This window comes from Prionailurus bengalensis, chromosome B1 (genome assembly GCF_016509475.1).
Source record: "Prionailurus bengalensis isolate Pbe53 chromosome B1, Fcat_Pben_1.1_paternal_pri, whole genome shotgun sequence".
Lineage (NCBI taxonomy): Eukaryota > Metazoa > Chordata > Mammalia > Carnivora > Felidae > Prionailurus > Prionailurus bengalensis.
Genome location: NC_057344.1, coordinates 33,865,950 through 33,887,921, shown reverse-complemented (window position 1 = coordinate 33,887,921; position 21,972 = coordinate 33,865,950). Strand labels below are relative to the sequence as shown.

Below are 21,972 nucleotides of genomic sequence, written 5' to 3'. Positions count from 1 at the left end.
AAAACCTCGGCTAATAAGCTTTTTCTCTCGACTGGCCCACGGGGTTGGGTGAATATATGTTCCTACTGAAGTGGTTTACGTTGAGCAAAACAATAGTTTATTAGTGTTTCAATTCTTCTAGTAATAAAACACAGTGAATGAGGTACAAGCAGATATACATTTTATCAAGTTCGAGGAAAAGGCAGATTTCTAGACCTTCCCCTACATTATTTTGTTATTTTAATATTTTAATTTTAAATTTATTTATTCAAATTCAAGTTAGTTAATGTACAGTGTAGTATGGGTTTCAGGAGTAGAACCCAGTGGCTTATCACGTGCATATAATCCACAGTGCTCATCTCAACAAGGGCCCTCCTTAATGCCCATCATCCATTTAGCCCACCCCCCGCCCACCACCCCTCCAGCATCCCTCAGTTTGTTCTCTGTATTTAAGAGTCTCTTACAGTTTGCCTCCCTCTCTCTTTGTAACTTATTTTTGCTCTCCTTCCCCTATGTTCATCTGTTGTGTTTCTTAAATTCCACATATGAGTGAAATTACATGACATTATTGTATTTTATTTACTTGGACTGAAAGATTAGATTTGTTTTTATTGAGAGAGAGAGAGAGACATAGAGAGCACATGGGCTGAAGAGGGGATGAGAGAGAGGGAGAGAGAGAGAGAATCCTAAGCAGACTCTGCGTTGACAGTGAGGCTTGATCCCATGAACCTCGAGATCATGACCTGAGCTGAAATCGAGAGTCTGACACTTAACCAACTGAGCCACCCAGGTGCCCCCTGAAAGATTAGGTTTTAAAACGATTCGCAATCATTTCCATCAGGAAAAAAAAAAGATATATCTAAGTTAAATAACCCCTAGAACCAGTTGGGCTCTCCTGATTCCAACGCCAGTGCTCTTTCCCACCCAGTTACACACTAACCCGCCCACTTTCTCATGCAATTACATTGTCCTTCTGTTCCCTCATTCTCTTTATTCACGCCGGCCACAGGCAACATTTCTTGCAAATTTCATGGCCTCTGCTCTTGCCCAGATCTTGATCATCCTACATCTTGACTATTTCAAACGTAGTTTCCCTCCCCCCCCCCCCGAATTCTGTGCTTTCAAGCTCTTTCAATCCTTTAATTATCCTATATAGTACAGCAAGATTTTTTTTTCATTCAAATAGACTCTTTGCCTTTTGCAAAACTTCACAAGAGCCTGGAGTTTGGAAATCACGTGGCAGGGTGGAAATAGTACAGGTGTGGACTTGAAGCAGACCTGGATATGATCCTTTGCCACTGGAACTGTGTAATTGTTATGGAACCTGGCCTGGATCCACCCAGCCGAAGAACCAAGCGGCACTCAGGGATCTCGGAAGGCAGGAGGTTTATTTCACACAGGCGGGCTCAGAGAAGGTCACTCTCCAGAGGTCTGAGTTCGTAAGCAGACGGAACAATTTATAGCCTGTGACTTCCGCATTCCGCATTAGTAGTAATTTGGCCAGTGTGGCAAGAGGGGTAGGAAGAGGAACCGGGAAGGGGAGTCTTTGGGCAGGGACTGGAATTTTCCTATCAGTCCTGTTGGCCACTTTGTAACAGATTTTTCCCTGTCATAATCTCATCTGGAAAATAATGTGAGTCATATTTACCATGTAAGACTTCAGAAAGGATGAAATGAATGATCCATGTAAAGTGTGTAACTCAGGTGGCATTTTACACCTGCTAGTTTCTTCCTTTTCTCCCCACCCCGCCTCTTTAAAAGGTATATCCAGGGGCGCCTGGGTGGAGCAGTCGGTTAAGCGTCCGACTTCAGCCAGGTCACAATCTCGCAGTCCATGAGTTCGAGCCCCGCGTCGGGCTCTGGGCTGATGGTTCAGAGCCTGGAGCCTGTTTCCGATTCTGTGTCTCCCTCTCTCTCTGCCCCTCTCCCGTTCATGCTCTGTCTCTCTCTGTCCCAAAAATAAATAAACGTTGAAAAAAAAAAATTTAATAAAAGGTATATCCAGACTCTTATGTGCTGGTGGGTCATTGAAAGAACTCAAAAAAGCTTGGTGAAATCTCTGGAAGGGCCCTACCTACCAAATGCATGTCAGTTCCCAATAGACTTTCACTGCTACGGTTGTTAGCAGTCGCTGGGAACTGAAAAGGACTGGTGAAAATATAGTTATCGTAAACTGGTGAGGGACGCTGCCCTTTTTAGGCATTTTTATCAACTCTACCCTTCTCACTTCCATTTGGAAATGGAAATGTATCTCCCCTAAATAAGTATAAAAGTCTGATGAAAAAGCAGATACTGTTCCATGCTAGTCAGGCATATCTCTGGCCCTCTCAGTCTTCATGCTTGTATTAGTCTTGAGGGGTTAGGAGGATGAGCTCAGGAGCTAGAACATTCCTGCGCATCCAGTGAAAGCATTCATTTTGATAACTGGACTTTAAAAAAAAATTTTTTTAAATGTTTATTTTTGAGAGAGAGAGAGAGAGAGAGAGAGAGAGAGAGAGGTGAGTGGGGGAGGGGCAGAGAGAAAGGGAGACTCAGAATCCAAAGCAGGCTCCATGCTCTGAGCTGTCAGCACACAGCCCGACATGGGGCTCGAACCCATGAACCGCGAGATCATGACCTGAGCTGAAGCTGGACACTCAACAGACTGAGCCACCCAGGCACCCCTGATCACTGGACTTTTCAATTAGTGTGAGTAACCATGAATTTGTTTTTCTTTTTTTCTTCAGGGGTCTCCTTGCACCAGGTTACACGGAAACACATTATAATTCCACTGGAGGGGAGGTCACCACCAGCCCACAGATCATGGTAAAATAGAATATCCTAGATTCGCTGTCAATCAGGGTATGACTCACACACCCAAAGGCAGTGTCATTGCCATACAAACAGGGAAAGTGAAAGCATTTACGACATTGGTGCCTTTTCCAGCAGTAGTAATTTCTTAATTGATCCTCCAATATTCGTACAGTTTGACAAGAACAAATGCATTTCTTGACCCATGGTCAAGACCCATGGTAACCCTTTCCAGCCTTCAGGGGCTCTCTCTAGGAGAGTAGGCAGGAGTTGCTCATCTTCATTAGAAGAGTGAAAAATTGAATACGTCTTGTGTCCTTTTTTTTTTTCCCATTTCTTTTCTTTCTTTCTTTCTTTCTTTCTTTCTTTCTTTCTTTCTTTCTTTCTTTTAGAGACAGAGAGAGAGCAGGGGGTAGGGGCAGAGGGAGAGAAAGGGAATCCCAAGCAGGCTCCATACTCAGTGCAGAGCCCAACATAGGGCTTGATCCCACAACCCTGGGATCATGGCCTGAGCCAAAATCAAGAGTCTGACACTCGACCAACTGAGGTACTCAGGCGCCCCTATATCTCATGATTTTAGTCAATGCCAATCACCTCACTGGATTGTATAGTCTCTTGATCTCAAGACTATTTCCTCAATGACAGAACTGTAGAATTCTGGTTTTTTGTAAATACTTTTTTTACTCTTAACTCCTATTTAGAGAAGGCAACTGTGTTAAGTAGTGTGAGGGGTATTTTATCATTTCCATCTTTTCTGAGCTCCATTTTACTTTTGGAAGGCTTTCACTCATTCTCCTCATAGTGATGGCACAGACATTTATGTGGGTCAATACTCATCGGTCCCAAAGCAGAAAGGTGTGCTTGATTAAAGTACATCCATATGGAAAAGTGCTACAGTTGGGCACTTTTCTCCAAATGGAAGCAGAGATGTCATACTAATCCAGTTAATCTGCTGAAACTTTTTGATTGCATCAAGAAACAACAACACAATCTGGAAAACCTATTCATTGGAAAGAGCTTGTAGGTGTCAGAAAAAATAATTTAATGAGCAATCAGCCCAGGGAAAGAATATTGATGTTTTGGGGACTTGGGTTTTCAATTTTCATCTGCATGTTGTTTCTTCCAGACTGAATTCACGCCTCTTACCCTTTTTTCTGCAAGACTTATATTTACACCAACATTTAACAAATGTTCCTTAAGCATTGGGCTAATTAACTAAATATTAAAGGTTTTAACCATAAAAAGCTTCTTAACCATTTTTTTTTTTGTATCTCTAAGTTGACTGTTGTTCAGCATAAAAGGATTTGAAAATATTATAGATCTTGTTGCCAGATTTCAAATTCAGATTTAGGAGTGGATCTAAGAACACACACACTTTCCTTTACAAAACTTTTTTTTTCTTGTTTAGGATGACTGTTATTACCAAGGACATGTCATTAATGAAAAAGTTTCTGATGCTAGCATGAGCACGTGTAGGGGCCTAAGGTAAGGCTTCAAGAATGGTTTGCGTATATCTGCGGTGATGGGTGAGTGTGTGTGTTTTAATAAAGCTGAAGAATCTCAAATATAATGAATTATATTGTAGTTAACTATGAATCCTAAGGGATCGAGAATTTGAAATTTGAAGGAAACAGGTCTCTTGATAGTGGTTTGTGAATTACACATTTGAATTACTTGCAGAAGTGTGTTTGTTTGTCTGCTTTTTTTAAATAGTGGGTTTTTTTTTTTTTTGAGCGCGAATCTTTAGGAAACAGGAGCTCCTCTCCACCTTCTCTCTTTACTCTAAATTCCCTCTTCAGCTTGTCCTATCCAAGCCTATGACATCATTTTCTTCTGTAGGCATCTGCCCACAGTGAGATATTTCTTCTGATGCCCAGACTTGATTATCCAATTTTGTCTTCCATATCTCCACATCTCTTCCATATCTAGATAGCTTAATGAAATCTCAGTCCTGATGAACCCCAAATCAAACTAATGATTTCCTCCCAAATCTGGTGTTTTTCCAGTGGTCCCTATGCCAGTGAATGGTATAATCAACCAACTTCTTGCCCAATCCAGAAACCTAGGTTCCTTGATGATTTCTTGCCTCTCAACTACCCACTTTCAATCCATTATCAAGCCCCATTGATTATATGTTCTAAACGTTCACTGAGATTATTCAATACATTCTCGTTCTACTGCCACATCCTACTCCAAGGTACCATGGTCCTTTATGCAGATCATTGCAACAAACCATCTACTTCTCTCTTCACATCCAGTCTTGTCTTCTAATTCAATGTACACTTAATCCAGTCTCTTGCTATATATTCTTATGCTTTTTCTTCATAGCTATTATCTGTAATTGTGAATATTACACATAATATATGTACTTGTGGGTTAAATGTGACTCTTTGATCCACATCCATCTTCCTTGTTTGACTATAAGCTCCACAAGAGGAGAAACCACAACTCTTTTCTTTCTTACTGTCTGCCCTTAATCCAATGACTAATGAATAATGGGAAAGCCCTAAATCTTGGTGAAATGAATCTTCGCTTGGGGCTCCAGCAGGGATAATTGATAAGAAATTGATAATATTTGTTGTTCAAGTGCTTTATATATTATGTCCTTCAATCCTTACAATCATTCTAATAGGTAGGTACTATTCTCATTTTATAAAAGGAGAAACTGAGGCTGTGTGGGTCTAGGTACTTTTCCCATGGAATCAGAGCTAAAAAGTTATAGATCCAGATTTTTAATTCTTATTTATAGGACTCCAAAGTCTTAATTTGCAGGCACCTTTAATGCAGACAAGGCTTGAGAATTGGAAGAACACTGGGTGAGAATCAGGAAATTTCCATTCTAGTGTCAGCTCTGACACAACAGGTGAGCTATGTGACATCACAATAGTCGCTTCTCTCCAACGGGCCCCATTTCCTCATAGAAAAAATAAGTTGAGGTCATCTCTAAGTATATCTTCAGCTGCAATGTTACCCTATTTTCCGTGGCCGTGAGCTTGAAATTATACAGCACTGGTAACTTTTTGCGATCTCTACGTCTATAGTGCTTTCAAAAGCAGGAATATTTTTTAAGAAGCCTGGGTTCTCATGTTTTCCAGGGGCTACTTCAGTCAGGGAGATCAAAGGTACTTCATTGAACCTTTAAGCCCCACAAATCAGGATGCACAGGAGCATGCACTCTTCAAGTATGATCCCGAGGAAAAGAAGGCTAACAGCACCTGCGGGACGGATGACATATTGTGGGTACACGGATCTCGGCAGAATGTGGTTCCACCTGCCACCAGTCTGGTGGTATGTATGCTTTTATTTTTTATTTGCAGTGCTCGCATGTATCTCGTCCTGGTTGCCCCGTCTTCCGGTCTCAGTAGTTGCGATTAATGGAAACTCGATAGTCATTGTCGAACTAGTAGCCCTATAGTAGGCTCTAGAGACACTAACATCTTGTTGTACATTGATGATTTATTTAATAAGTATTTACGGATCAACTATTATGCGCGAGGTTAAAATGCATAAGGTTAAAACCTATCGATGCGTAAGGTTAAAATGAAGTGTAAATATGATGCTTGCCCTCTAGGAAAAGGCAACTTCGCCAATGCTACAACACACGACAAAGGTCTAAAGCATTACTTTGACGTTAAATATCCTGCCATCTTCATGAATGAACTCATTCAACAGATTTCTTTCTTGGAGTGCTGCCATGGGTGCTGGGGATGTAGCAGTGAGCAAAAATAAACACAGGATGTGTCCAGAGGAATTTAGAATACTCTTACATACATGAATTCATCTTCCGGTCACAGAAGAAAAGTGAATATGGCTTGTTTGAAGCCACAGGTGGATCTAAAAAGTCATTGCCATAATTACTCTCCTTTCCTTCCGGAGACACTGTATCTAATCATTTCTTCTGTTTTCAGAATCCATTAAGCACGGGGCAGAGGTGGTCTGAATAAAAGAAAATCTCAATCCGCTGGGTTTGATTTGAGTTCACTTTGCTGTGGGTTTAAATTCTAGCCGTGATATGGTATCTAGGAACCCAGAGGAACCACTCCTAGAGACGAAGACTCAAGGGTTATTTCCAGGTTTTGGCCTGAGCAAATGATGAATGGGAGTACTGTTAACTGAGGTGGGAGAATGAGGGAGAAGCAGATTTTGTTTGCAGTTTGGGAATCGGTGGCTGTAATTTTGACCACGTTACGTTTGTGGTATCGGACATTCGAATGGATGCATGAAGTAAGGAGTTAATTATAAGAGTCTGGCCTTTAGAGAAGAGGCCAAGACTGGAGATATACGTTTGATAGTAATTAGTGCAGGGTTCCTATTTAAATAAGGCAGAACACATAAAAAGCTACCGATGCCACATAATTTCAAGCTCATGGCAGTAGAATATAGTATAACATTGTGATTCCCTAGGAAGATTGCCTGGATAAAGCAAAGGGTTGAGCTTTAATGACAGCCTCTAATACTTAGTGGTCAAACAAAGGAGAGGGTTACAGGAGTTACAAACCCCAAATGGTTAGGGCCCTGCTTCCCTCCGTAACCTCACCTACCTTCTGCTCCCCACCCACCGATGACCTCCCCCATTATGTTCTGACAAACACAACCTGTTTTCTCTGTGCTTTCAACATGCCAATATCAATTTGCTTTAGAGTCTTGTTCACTTTTTTTTTTTTCCTCAGCTGGAATTATCTTCCAATGTGTCTTCCCTTTCCTGGTTTCTCATTTTCATTAATAATGTCTGCTGCACGACCAAGTCTTGAGAACTAACCATATATTCTGAAATAACTCCCTTGTCACTCAATATCACATCACTCCATTTACTCCTTTGAGTAGCGCTAAGATCACCACCTGATAGCCCTATGCCTGTTTGTCTACTGGGAGCTCCTTAAGCCCATGGACCATGCCTGGTTCACTGCCTTATGCCTGGTGCCCCCAGCACCGGTGGTGGGGTTAGGTGCTAAATGAATGTGCTGCTCCTGTGGAGGGTGGGAGGGAAGTGCATAGCTCACCAGATGACGCCTAGAAGTCTTGTTCATGGAAGTTTATTTACCTGTTAAAAGACAAGCACTTCCTGAAATGCAACATGATAAACTTTGATAGTTTATCAGTTAGTACGAATAATGTATCTGCTACTTGTCAGTGGCACAATCCACTATGAAATGTGTCTTTTGCTGTCGTGGTTTAGTGGAGAAAAGGGAACAGAAAATAGGGAAGCTTGGAATGTGGGCAAGAGATCTAGTTCTGCCTAAGGAGAAGCAAGCAGAGGGGCACCTGGGTGGTTCAGTTGGTTGAGCGTCCAATTTCTGCTCAGGTCATGATCTCCTGATTCAGGAGTTCAAGCCCCACCCTGCGTCAGGCTCTGTGCTGACAGCTCAGAGCCTGGAGCCTGCTTCAGGTTTTGTCCCCCCGTTCCCCCCCGGCCCTGCCCCTCCTCTCTCTCTCTCTCTCTCTCTCTCAAAAATAAACATTTAAAAAATAAAAATAAAAGAGCAGACTAGGTGCCATGGTAGCTCTGGACATTGCACCATTGCTAAGGAAGGAGGTAGTCACTGGGAGAGGAATGAAAGGCTACTTAAAAACAAAAACAACAAGAAGAAAACACTGGGAGGTTGCGGAAGTCAGAGTTTCTCTATTTCAGGGCAGGAGAGCGGGAAGAGTCCATGGTTCAAAAAAATCCAAAGACTTTGGTTTTAGTTCCAGTGCAATTATTAGTTAGTTGTGCAATCATTTAAATTCTGACAAAATGAAGGGGTCAGGCTAGAATATCACCGATATCCCTGCTAGTTCTGGTATTCTGAGCCTCTCATCATAGTTAATTCTGGTTGGTTAGAGTTCAAATGATAATGTTGTCTTTATTGCCAGATATCAACCCATCTCTTAGAAAATTACACATTTCAAAGAAAAGAATGACTTTTGCGGAGAATGATGTTGTCTCAGTAATTTTCCTTTTTATATTTATTATAGAAATCAAAAGACCGGAAGGGTCGGGAACGTAAGAAATACATAGAATTTTATTTGGTCCTGGATAATGGTGAGGTAATTATACCAGATACCTATGTCTTTTCAAATCTCCTATATCAATTTATTGTGTGAAATATTAAATATATGGGTCAGTTTTCAAAAATCATGAATATGAGCTATTCCTTTTTTTGAATTGCTCTGACCCTAGGAAATTTGACATTTAATTAGAGTGTTAATGACTTCTCCTTTTCAGGAATGTACACCTGATATGATATGGATAAAGTGAATTTTTTGCACTTTATCCTTTATTTTTGTCTCCAAACTTAGCTTCCAATTAAGTTCCTTTGTTATTTTGTCTTTCATTAAGCGGTTAAATCATTGGCAAGTTAGAATATATGCTCATCAGAAAGTGGTAAATGCATAGGACTCATGAATGGAATCTTCTGAAAAAAGGCAATTTTGGGGGTAATATTCATTGTTCATATTCTTTTGCAAGAATTCATTTTCATATATTGGAAATCTAAGGTTCACATGTATGCTCCCATAAGGAGAAGTTTTATGCTATGATAATCTAAGTTAATTTGTTTAAGTCATAAAGCTTGGCCTCTAATTCTACTAAATTCATTTACCATTTACCATTCATATATATATTTTTAATGAATAGCATATTCCTTGCACTGAATCTGCACAGCTTATGAAACCATGGTATTTAAGTGGAAATACATTTGGGATAATTCCATAGAGACTTACACTGAGCTCCTACTGAAGGTGTAAAACATCATCTCTACTCCAAAAGTGCTTTAATTTAGCTAAAGCAGTAAGGAAGCATTTTGCATCTTTTAACTGTTAACTTTCATAACTGTTTGTTCATTATAACCACTGATAAGCAAAATAACCTGAAGTTGCCTTTTTTCACCTTCTAATGATATTCATTTCTACCAATGCCCATATCTTATCTCGTTTCTTGTTTGTTTGTTTGTTTGTAGTTTAAAAAGCACAATCAAGATCCAGAGGAAATAAGAAAGAGGGTGTTTGAAATGGCCAATTATGTCAATATGGTACGGTATATTTTATTAAGTGCAATTTCAACAATTTGTGAGGCGGTGCCATTGGGTTTTTCTACGAATGCTCTTGAAGCAGGGAAAGAAAGTCACCACTCCTGACTAACAATGCTTGATTGGCTCTTGAACTTTTGCTACTTAATTGAATATTAATATTACATGATAGAGATATTTCTCACTTACTTGCCACACTGTTCTCAGGTTGAAGAACGTATAAGAGATGATTTTGTTTGAATCGTTTTTGTTTTTCTAAAGCCTGGGGAGACATCACTGACCAGCAAATCCCAACAGAAATCCAAATCTATGGAAGAACATGGAAAAACAAACAAAATCAGCTGAACTCTGGCACAGAGTTATTTCATTTAATCCTCAACACAACTCTGAGATATTTCTAAGCCTTAATAGTATAGCTAAAGAATTAAATCCTGGGAAGCAAAGGAGCTTGCCTAAAATCACAAAGTTAGGAAATGGTAGACATAAGATTTGAACTTAGATTGGTTGGATTTCCGAGTCCATTTTGATTGGAAAGATGTTGATCTTGGTCTGTAAACATGATTTTATCATCTAATCCACAAAATCTTTAAAAAATGATTTCTGTATCCCTTCTGTTTAAATCTTAATTGTTAGCGTCTTGTTAGTTAAACATCTAGTTAGTCTGCCTCCTTAGATGGGTGAGTCACTTTGTGGCAGCCTGCAGGTTCTCTAAGGATAGAGGAAAAAATGAAAGTGGATTCAATGACCAACATCATCTGGGTCTCGTCTTCTCACCACAAAGACTTCTCCCAAAGAACCCCAAGAATTGGCCATATTTGCTGAGCATCTCCTTTGTAAATTTGTTTTTAAACATTTATCTGTTATTGAGAGACAGAGAGACACAGAGCATGAGCAGGGGAGGGGCCGAGAGATGGAGAGACACAGAATCCGAAGCAGGCTTCAGGCTCTGAGCTGTCAGCACAGAGCCCGACGCGGGGCTCGAACTCACGAACCGCGAGATCATGACCTGAGCCGAAGTCGGTCGCTCAGCCGACTGAGCCACCCCGGCGCCCCACTGAGCATCTCCTTTGTGACAGGAACTTTTTGATGACAGAAATAAAGTGGGGAACAAAACTGACAAATATCCCTCCCTTCAAGGGAGTTTACATTCTTGTCCAAGACAAGCATACAAATACCAAATAAAGAGTAGGTAGGATGGTGATTATAAATGCTATAAAAAAGTAAAGCAGGATAAAAAAGAGAGAGAGAGAGAGAGAGAGAGAGAGGCAGGTTCCTCTTGGGTGCTGTGTTAAATAGGGAAGCCTAAGTCCAAGATGTCCAAGGTGACATTTGAGTATGGAAAGGAAAGGAGAGAAGCATCTGACCCTAAGGGAGGGTGTGCAAGGCAGAGTGAGGTTCTGAGGACAGAACCCAGATTGTCCTATTTGAGGAACAGCGGGAGGGCCATTGTGGCTGTATGCGGTAAGCCATGGAAAGGGTGGGAGCAGATGACACATGACAGGCAGCAGTGGCTGGAAACTGCAGGTTCTTGTAGACCTATGTAAGGACTTTGTTATGCTGCATGGGTGAGAAAGACATTGGGGGACTGGGCTGAGGTGTAACATGTTCTGATGTGTGTCCTTAAAAAATCACCTTGGCCACCGCATTGAAAATAAACTGAAGGAAAGCAATTGGCAGAAATAAGACCCGATAGGGGATTGTTCCCTAATTCAAGGCAAGAGATGATGGTGGTTTGAGAAAAAGTAGTGATGGTGGATCTATTGAGACTAGCTGGTCTCTGAATACAGTCAACAGAGTATATGAGGTAGACGAGGGATGAGACGTGTGAGAAAAGGAAAAGATGAGGCGACATCGAGGATCTTGACCTGAGCAACTTGAAGAATGGGTAACGTATTGGCAATAGTGACTCAGAGGAATGATTAGCATTTCCATTTTGTACACATTCATTTTGAGATATCTTTTTGTATAAAGATTTCCGGGGGGACATCATTATGTTGTATACCTAAAATAAATATGTCATAGGTCAATTGGATTGACAAAAGTATTATTTCTTAGCGGAGGTGCCAATGGGCAGTGGGTTGCTACTTTTTATTAACTGTTCTATGACTGAGTACTTTTTAAAAATACGTTCATGTTTCGTGTTACATTTTTATATTTAAAAATGAAAATATTGGAGACCCTACATTTCAAAAATCAGAGAAAATGCTAGGAAATTTCCCTGAGATCAGGGGTAGACATGTCCATATCGACAATGACCCCCACGTGTCTAGACCCTACGAGGTGCCACATTATATCATTGTATGTATGTGCCGATGGATCATTAAGGATTAAAGAGAAGATTCGTGGGTGAAAAAAGAAAAAAAAGATATCCAGGTAAAAATGCTAGAAATACAAGATTGTTTGAAGTTTTGAAGTCTGGGTGGAGAGATAAATCCAAAAGTCTTTTTTTTTTCAAGTTTATTTATTTATTTTGAGAGAGAGAGAGAGAGAGAGAACTTGCATGAGCAGGGGAGGGGCAGAGAAAGAGGGAGAGAGAGAGAATCCCAAGCAGGCTCCATACGGTCAGTGAAGAGCCTGATGCAGGGCTTGAACTCATGAACCATGAGGATATGACCTGAGCCAAAATCAAGAGTCAGACACTTAAATGACTGAGCCACCCAGGTGCCCCTCAATGCTCAGAATGGCATAAGACGTGGGCCAGCGAACTGTAGCCTGTGGGCCGTATCTGGCATGCTGCCTTTTTATAAAACGATTTTATTGAAACATGGCCACACCATTTGTTTACGCATTATCTGTGGCTGCTTTCCTGCCACAGTGCCAGTGGTGAGGAAGAGTTACAACAGAGGCCACGCAGCTTCAAAGCCTGAAGCAGTCTCTATCCGGACCTTTAAGGAATAAGCTTGCCAACCTTGGTGTAAGATAACCAAACGAATGGTGTAGATAAGAAGAAAAGAGACCTAAGAACAGGTCCTTGAAGTGCTTCTTTGAGGAGAAGTCAGAGTACAGGAGAAACCGATAGAGACCAGGAAAGAGGAGACAAAGAGCTTCAAGGAAAACCAGGGGATAGTGTTGTTCTGGAAGCCGCTTGAGACAAAAACCCATCAAAGGAAGAAATGATCAATGACGTTAGATGCTTCTGAGGACTGAGGATTGGCCATCGGATTTAATAGCGTAGAAGTTACCAGTCGCCTGGATGAAGCACATTTCTGTGGAGCGTTAGAGTACGGGCACGATTAGAGTGAGCCCGACGAGAATAGGAAGTGGAATTAGAGACAGCAGATACAGAAAATTCTCTTCAAAAATTTCGCTATAAATAGAAGCAGAGAAATGGTGCGTAAGTGACGGGGGGGGGGGGGGGGGGGGGGGGGAAGGGTCATAAAGAGATCCTCCCCACTGTGATGGGTCATTCTTTTTATGCTGATGGGAACCGGCCCGTGGAAGGCTAAGCAGAGACAATGCAAGGAGGTTGGAAGAATTGTGGAATCATCTCCTTGATCTGGGGAGAGATTGGAGGTCTAGCGCATGAGTAGAGAAGCTGGCCTTCGGCTCTCATGAGCATTCCTCTGTAGAGTCAAGAAGGTGAGCACAGGTTGTTGGAAGAGGTTTAGCTCAGTAGGTAGACAGTGGTGGGAGCCAGTCAAAGTTCTCTTCTGATTGCCTCTTTACTCTGAGTTTGGAAGCAAGGGCATCTGCTCAAAGTGAGGTTTCAATACTTAAAAAAAATTTTTTGTTAATGTTTATTCCTTTTTGAGAGGAAGGCAGAGCGCAAGGAGGGAGGGACGGAGAGACAGGGAGACACAGAATCCGAAGCGGGCTCCAGGCTCTGAGCTGTCAGCAAAGCCTGACACGGGGCTCGAACCCATGAACCTCGAGATCATGACCTGAGCCAAAGTCGGAAGTTTCACCAACTGAGCCACCCAGGCACCCCAGATTTTGACTTTTCTTTTGATGGTTACTGGATTCCTCAATGCTTTTATTATTTTCCAAACGACTTAAAAACATTTCTTCAGGTTTCTCAGCACAAAGTTGACCCATGAGGAAGCCTGTCACCATGGTTTTTCTTTTTTTTTCTCCCCCAGCTTTATTGAGATATAATTGGCATAGCACATTGTGTGGGTTTAGCTGTTGAGTATGTTGGTTTGATGTACTCATAACACTGCAACATGATTTCCACCATAGGTTAGCGTCATATAATTACCATTGCTTTTCTGCGGTGAGAACATTTACGAATTACTGTCACCAACGTTAAGGTATATAATATAGTATTATTAACTATAAGTACCAAGCTGTATGTTAGATCTCCAGAGCGTGTTCATCTTATAACTGGAAGTTTGTACTCTTACCAACACTGTGCAGTTACATCAACTATAGTAGCAACTTAAACTCTTGAGAGTAAGCATATTGTCTTATAAGGTTAATTGATTATTTCTAAAAGTTACCCTGTATGCATCATTAGTTATTTGGCTCATTCCAGGTTTAAGAATCAGAGGACCACTTCATTGCGACTCACGGGTGCAGAACTTTTTCATATAGCACGCTCTTTTTCCCATGTCCAAACCAGCACTGAGTCAACCTTGCTAATTCTGGAATGTTCTGACTCAGGGAACAATGCAAAGCATTTGAGTCATTACCCTTACATTGAAGTCATAGTAGTGAACTACTAACTGAAAATTATAATCTGCCTTAAGGTGGCAAGCAAGAGAAGTTTATTTTGATAGGACTTTTGCTCTGAAAAACAGCAGTCTCCAGACCTGAAATACCTAAGGGTGTCTGCCTTGCCTGAGTATGGGGGTGCTAGCATCCGTGAAAAGAGGTGGTAACTTCCATTTCACAAGTATGTTTGGAAAGAAAGTTTTTACCGTGCTGGGAGAAATAGGTTTGAAAATCTAAAGTACATTGAAAATATTGAAAGATAACATTACCACCTATGTCATTCCTTTGACATGTATTCTCTTTGGACAGCTTTATAAAAAGCTAAATACTCATGTGGCCTTAGTCGGTATGGAAATCTGGAATGACAAGGATAAAATAAAGATAACCCCAAATGCAAGCTTCACCTTGGAAAACTTTTCTAAATGGAGGGGAAGTGTCCTCCCAAGAAGAAAACGTCATGATATCGCTCAGTTAATCACGTATGTAGAGTTTTTCCCTTTTGTGTGTTAAATGGTATTTAGCGTAGAAAGTTTCCAAAACCTTGGCAAAGCAGGTGGTTTCTTGGGGTAGAGGGTAAGAGGAAGTGGCTTACACAAAGGGGGTAAAAGTTTAAAAAGTATTAGATCGAATCTTATGTTGAATATTACCTAACTTTTGTTATAAGTGTTTCTTTTTTTCTTTTTTAAAGAAAAGCTAACAATTTAAAAATGATTCATCAGAAGTCTGTTTTGATTGGGTATACAGAAAGGAAAGACGGGTTTAGATAATGGCAAGAGAAGTTTCAATTCAGTGTTTTAAAAGTCCTGACTAGCTTTAGGTATTAGTGAGGACAAACTTCTAGGATATAAAGAAAACTGCGTATCATATTCTAATCCCACACCTCTCTACCATCCGGCTGAAGTGACAAAAACAGGGGGAAGGAGGAGAAATAAATCTAGTGACTATAAATTAACACAAAACCGCTGAGCATATGCCTCAAAAGAAATCGAGAAATTTCTTTTGAGGCATATGAAGATGCCTGGAATAGTTTGCAGCTGGAATCAGATAGAAGGAAACAGCAATGAATAATTGAAAATTATTCAAGAGTTACTTCCTAAGAAAACAGTAGGTGTCATAGCACATAAGAGGACTAGGTCCTGTCAGAATTAATTAATATTCTGAATTGGTTATTTACTACACATGACACATCAACCCACAACTCCCTGACTTAAAATAAGTCTTCTTGACTTGCGTGTCTGGTTCCTTGCCTGGTAGGGCTGGAGCACAGGGGCTGGTTGGTCATCTCTGTCTATATAACTTTCAAGTGGCTAACTTGGACTGCCTCCAGCATGGCAGCCTCAGGGGTCTGGGCATCTTACAAGGTGATTAGTTTTCACCCAGAAGAAGCATTGTAAGAGGACCAAGAGAAAGCCTCAAGTCTTTTCATGAGCAAACCTCAGAAATTACAGCGTCACTTCTGGTATATTCTGTTGGCCAAGGGCAAGTCGTAGATCTACCCATATTCAAGGGAAGGTACTACACAGGATAGGAATACTGCAAGCCTAGCTCACTGGGGGTTATATCTGAAGAATAGCTGCCATAGTTCCTTAATTTTGAAAGGTGAGTTCCTTAAATTTTCAAGGGTTCACCGCAGGGTGAGCTCATTTTGTTTGGAGAAAGTTAGTATTTTTTTTCAAGGACTCATAAGTAGTAAGGTAATTCACCTCTTACCAGACTGCCTCCAGGGCCATGCTCAAATTATATAAACCCCCATACTTTGAACCAACAGGGTAGAGAGATAAAAATCACAGACAAGATGGCAAATGCATAGATAAAAAATGACAAGCCAACAGGAAGAGTAGATTTCCTGTCTAGACTGGAATAAACAGGGTAAAAGTACTAAAAAGATATGGTGGAAAGAAATAATTGCACTTTCATTCAAAAATTTACCAAATCGGGGTGCCTGGGTGGCTCAGTGGGTTAAGCGTCCCACTTCGGCTCAGGTCATGATCTCACGGTTCGTGGGTTCAACCCCCGCATCGGTCTCTGTGCTGACCGCTCAGAGCCTGGAGCCTGTTTCAGATTCTGTGTCCTCCCCCTCTCTCTGCCCCACCCCTGCTTGTGCTCCGTCTCTCTCTGTCTTTCAAAAATGAATAAACATTAAAAAAAAATTTTTTTTAAAAGAAAAAAAATTACCTAATAAATTAACAGAAGGTTGTGTCTATACCTAGGCATAACAAGGTAAGAACTTTGTGGTACAGCTATAATCTATCCACTAAAAAGAGTAAATAGCTAACTCCATAACGGGGGAAGATTTATTTATTATAAATGAGCTGGTAGTGAGAATTGAACCCACACAAATGCAGACTTAAGTATAAGTAATTTTTTAATATGAAATTTATTGTCAAATTGGTTTCCATACAACACCCAGTGAAGTATAAATAATTTTATAACATAATTTTTAAAGAGGATATAAATACTGCAAATCTTTAAAATATCAGGTATAATGCAAAATATCTTTTCAAAACAACAGATATCTGAAAATTGTCCAAAGGAAGTATAAAGTGGGACGAAGTTCTCTAATTGTCCTTATTCTGCATGGCAAAATCAGTACTCTCCATTCTTGATTATGATAAGTGGGAAAATATAAGTTCAACTTTTTAGGTAAATGCATCTACTAAGGGCATTTTTTAAGTAATGCATTCTTTGAAAATTACTAGAGGCAAGCCAGGGTCAGGATCTTGATCAGATCACAGAATAATAACAAAGGCAGCACATGGAATCATTGCAAATGGAAAGAAAAAAAAGTGAAGAAGACTAAAAAAAGAAATTAACATTACTAAAACCAAACCAATAGTCTATGCAAATAAATGTAAGTGGCTCAAATTCCTTTTAACAAATATTTCAATAACATAAATGCTTCATAATGCAAATACATTCAGAATGGGCCCAAATTCCAAATCCCACTATAGCTTAAAACAGTGCTAAAAGTGAACAAAAGTAAATGATATAAAAATATATGAGAGAAAAACATAAATTAAAACAAAGCATATGTGAAAATATTAATATTCAAATTACATATATATATATATATACATATATATATATATATGGACAAAAACATTCCTATTTATTTACTTCCTGGCAAGAGATGAATTCCACAACAAAAAATATAAAATAATGAATGAGAGATATAAAATATTAAAAATGATTATATCCAGTGATTATATCCGGGTGCTTATATTTAGTTGATATGACAACCATTGCACATTAAAAAAAATGCCTAGTGCAAATTCAAAAACTGAAGGAAATATTTAAGAGTTATTATTTACAATGTGAGTTTCTCTGTTAACCATTTAGAGTCCTGGATGAGTTGTCTATAGAAAATACCATTTAGAATCATAAGTTGTTATATCAATTATTTTCTTTCTTTCAGAGCAACAGAACTTTCTGGAACAACCGTGGGCCTTGCCTTCATGTCTACAATGTGCTCTCCTTATCATTCTGTTGGCATTGTTCAGGTTTGTTTGAAGATAAATAGTTGTTTCTGCAGTTCAAGTCTGTCAAATGCTCTTTTTTTCTGAATCATGTAGGGTTTGTTTGTTGCTATGGCAAATAACATGGATTGAACTTCAAATGTTGAAACAGTCTTGCATATCAAATATAAACACATCATTGCCATAACGTATTATCTTTTTTATATATTGCTGGATTCAACCCACTAACATATCTTGAGGATTTCTATATTCTGTTTAATCCCGAGGGATTCTAGTCTGTAGTTGTCTTTTCCTGTTACGTGTTTTTCATGTTGTGTTATTAGAACAAATATCGGGTAAATCTGGCCGCATAAAATGATGTCTTCCCAACGTTTCAATTTTATGGAATGTTTTAGTAAAATTGGTATTATTCCTTCCTAAAATGTTTGGTACAATTCATCAGTAAAACTATATGGGTCTGGCATTTCTTTATGTTTTTAACTATGAATACAATTTCTTCCATAGATAACAGAAGTATTCAGGTTATTTATCTTTTCTCAGATGATATTAGCAACTTATGTCTTTTTCTTATGATCTTCCTAAGGACTTATTAATTTTATTGATTTCAAAGAAAGAGCTTTTGCTTTATCGACGTTCTCTACGGTTTTCTTGCCTTCAGTTTCATCGATTTCTGCTCTTGATTATTGAATTTCTTTTGCTTTCTCTGCATTAATTTGCTAGTCTTTTCTATTACTTAAGGAACATTTTTAGATTATTCATTTGAGGCTTCTCTCTTTTTCAAATATAAACATTTAATGCATAAATTCCCTACCATGCACTGCTTGACTGCATCTGTGATGTTTGGATATGTGTGTTTTTATTTTCATTCAGTTAGAAATATTTTCTAATTCCTTTTTGGATCTCCTTTTTGACTAATGTATTATTTAGAAGCATACTATAATGATTTCTCTTATGATTTTCTTTTAGTTTCATTATATTATGATCTGAGTATTCATTTGCTAGGGCTTCCATAACAAAATTCCCCAGACTGTATGGCTCAAACAACAGAAATGTATTTTCTCAGAGTTCTGGAGGCTAAAAATCCAATATCCAGGTATTGGTAAGTTTGGTTTCTCCTGAGGTCTCCCGCTTTGGTTTGCAGATGGCTACCTTCTTGCTGTGCCCTCACATGACCTTTCCTCTTTGCACACATCCCTTCCTCTTCAGTCATGTTGGATTAGGGCCCCATCCTAACTTATATATTCATTTAACCTTAGAGGCCCTATCTCCAAATACGGTCATGTTGGGGGTTAAGATTTCGATATACGAATTGGAGTGTGGGAGGGTGGGCACAATTCAGTTCCTAATAATCTGGAACATACCTCGTAGAATGTTAATATTTTAAATTTTTTTGAGGTTTGTTCTTGGTCAGTACTGCAGATGAACTTGAAAAAGATTACCTTCTGCTGTTATTGAATGGAGCATTCTATAACTGGCAACCATGTCAATTTAACTTACAGTGTTCAGTTCTTTTGAATAGTTTATAGAGAGTGGTTAAGTATCCAAGTATAATTGTAGATTTGTTTATTTCTTCTTTCAATTCTACAAGTTTTCACTTCATGTATTCTGAAGCTCTATGGTTAAGCAACTACACAAAAACAGTTGTTATGTCTTTTTGGAGAATTAATCCATTATTGTTTCATGTTCCTCTTTTTTCCTGACATATTCCTGTTCTGAAGTCTACTTTGATATCATTAGAGTTATTCCAACATTTTGTGGCTAAAGTTTGCTTGATGCAACCTTTTCCTTACTTTTACTTTTAGCATATATTTTTCTCTACATTTAAAAGTTTCTGGCATATAGTTGAGTTTTACTTTTTATCTAACCTGACAATCTGTCTTTTTTTTTAATTTTATTTTTTATTTTTTTAAAATTTACATCCAGTATCAACAATAGCCAAAGTATGGAAAGAGCCCAAATGTCCATCGATGCATGAATGGATAAAGAAAATGTGGTGTGGGGCGCCTGGGTGGTGCAGTCGGTTAAGCGTCCGACTTCAGCCAGGTCACGATCTCGCGGTCCGTGAGTTCGAGCCCCGCGTCGGTCTCTGGGCTGATGGCTCAGAGCCTGGAGCCTGTTTCCGATTCTGCGTCTCCCTCTCTCTCTGCCCCTCCCCCGTTCATGCTCTGCCTCTCTCTGTCCCAAAAATAAATAAACGTTGAAAAAAAAAAAAAAAAGAAAATGTGGTGTGTATATATATATATATATATACATATATATATAATACATATATATGTGTATATACATATACACATATACATATACACATATACATGTGGTGTGTATATATATATAATACATATACATGTATATATATGTATACATATTATATATATATGTATATATATAATACATATATATATATAATACATGTATATACATGTAATACATATATAATGTAATACAATATATATTAATGTATTACTGTATTAATGTAATACATTATATAATATAATGTATAATAGTAATACAATGGAGTATTACTCTGCAATCTGTCTTTTATTTCCTATATTTAAATCACTTATATGTAATATAATTATTGATATTGAACTAAAAGCTTCAATTTTTTTTCTAGATGTTTTCTATTCCATCTAGTCTATTTTTTATGCCTTCTTTAGGATTGAGGATTTTTAAAAAATAATTTCTTTTATCTCCATTATTAGCTTTTCACTGTTACCTTTGTTTGTTTATTTTTAATGGTTGCCCTGGCTTATTATATACCTCTGTTTGTTTTACGTTGAAATAATACTGAGCTGCATCACTTGTAATATAAGAATGTTATAAGAGTACACCTCTAATTACTCCCTTCCAGTTTTGTGCTATTTTTATCATTTGTTTAACTTTACATACACTATAAATACACAATATATTGTTACTAATTTTTCTTAGACAGTCATCTTTCAGCACAGTTTAAAGTAAGAAAAAAATTGAGGCGCCTATGTGACTCAGTTGGTTAAGAACCCAACTCTTGATTCAGGCTCAAGTCATGTTCTTATGGTTTGTAAGTTGAACCCTGTGTTGGGCTCTGTGTTGACAGCATGGAGCCTGCTTGGGATTCTCTCTTTCCCTCTCTTTCTGGCCCCTCTCTGACCTCTCTCTCTCAAAATAAATAAATAAACATTTAAACATAATAAAAGAAAATAAAAATAGTATTATGTTTATCTTAGCTTTATCTACACTCACCTTTATTTCATTCTCAACACTCTCCATTTCTTTGCAGAGTTTCTATCTGGTATAATATTTTTTATTTCTTCCCAAAGATTTTTTGAAAATATTTCCTATAACACAGGTGTGGTGTGGATGAATTTTTTAGTTGCTTTCAGATGACTTTATCTCTCTTTCTTTTTTGTATACATTTTCAGTGAGTTTGTAATTCGGGCTTAGTAATGTTTTTTTCTTTCAGTACTTCTAATAATTTCACTTCACTGTCTGCTGGATTACAGAGTTCCTGATGAGAAGTCTGCTGTAAACTTTATCTTTGTTGCTCTGAAATGTATCTTTTTGTTTTCTACTTCAAGATTTTCCCTTTCTTTTTAATTTTCTTTAGTTCGATCATAATGATGGTATAACTAAGTGGACTTTGGGAGAAATGGGTAATATATCACATTTAGTGTTCCTTGAACTTCTTGGGCCTGGGGCTGTATCTGTGATTAATTATGGAAAATTCTGGGCCGTTACTTCATCAAATATTTCTTCTATTTTATTCTCCTCCTTTTTTCTTCCAGGGATACAAATTCCTATATCAATGACCATTCTACATTGCCCCTCAAAAGTTATATGCTCTGTTTTTCTATTTGTTTTCTTTTTTGTCCTTTTTGCACTGTGTGTTTTCATTTGGGTAATTTTTGTTGAACTGTTAGGTCAAGTGATTATTTTCTCAACTATTCCAAATCTATTGTTAAGCCTGTTGAAGATATCGTTCGTTTCAGTTACTGTCTTTTTCATTTCTAGCATTTCCATTTGATTCTTTCTTATGGTGTCCAGGTCTGTTGAAATTTGTCATGCAGACTTGTGTGCTCTTCATCTTT

The 21,972-nt window shown here is 38.6% G+C and overlaps 1 protein-coding gene across 1 annotated transcript in view; it reads left to right on the top strand.

The window, feature by feature from the left end:
• Window positions 1-21,972, top strand: part of ADAM28 (ADAM metallopeptidase domain 28) — a 73,921-nt gene that overhangs the window by 13,335 nt on the left and 38,614 nt on the right. The window contains exons 4-10 of the mRNA XM_043561417.1: window positions 2,706-2,784; window positions 4,178-4,254; window positions 5,865-6,057; window positions 8,725-8,796; window positions 9,708-9,779; window positions 14,739-14,908; window positions 17,845-17,929. Coding sequence (XP_043417352.1) covers window positions 2,706-2,784; window positions 4,178-4,254; window positions 5,865-6,057; window positions 8,725-8,796; window positions 9,708-9,779; window positions 14,739-14,908; window positions 17,845-17,929 — 748 coding nt within the window. The remainder of the gene's footprint in view (window positions 1-2,705; window positions 2,785-4,177; window positions 4,255-5,864; window positions 6,058-8,724; window positions 8,797-9,707; window positions 9,780-14,738; window positions 14,909-17,844; window positions 17,930-21,972) is intronic.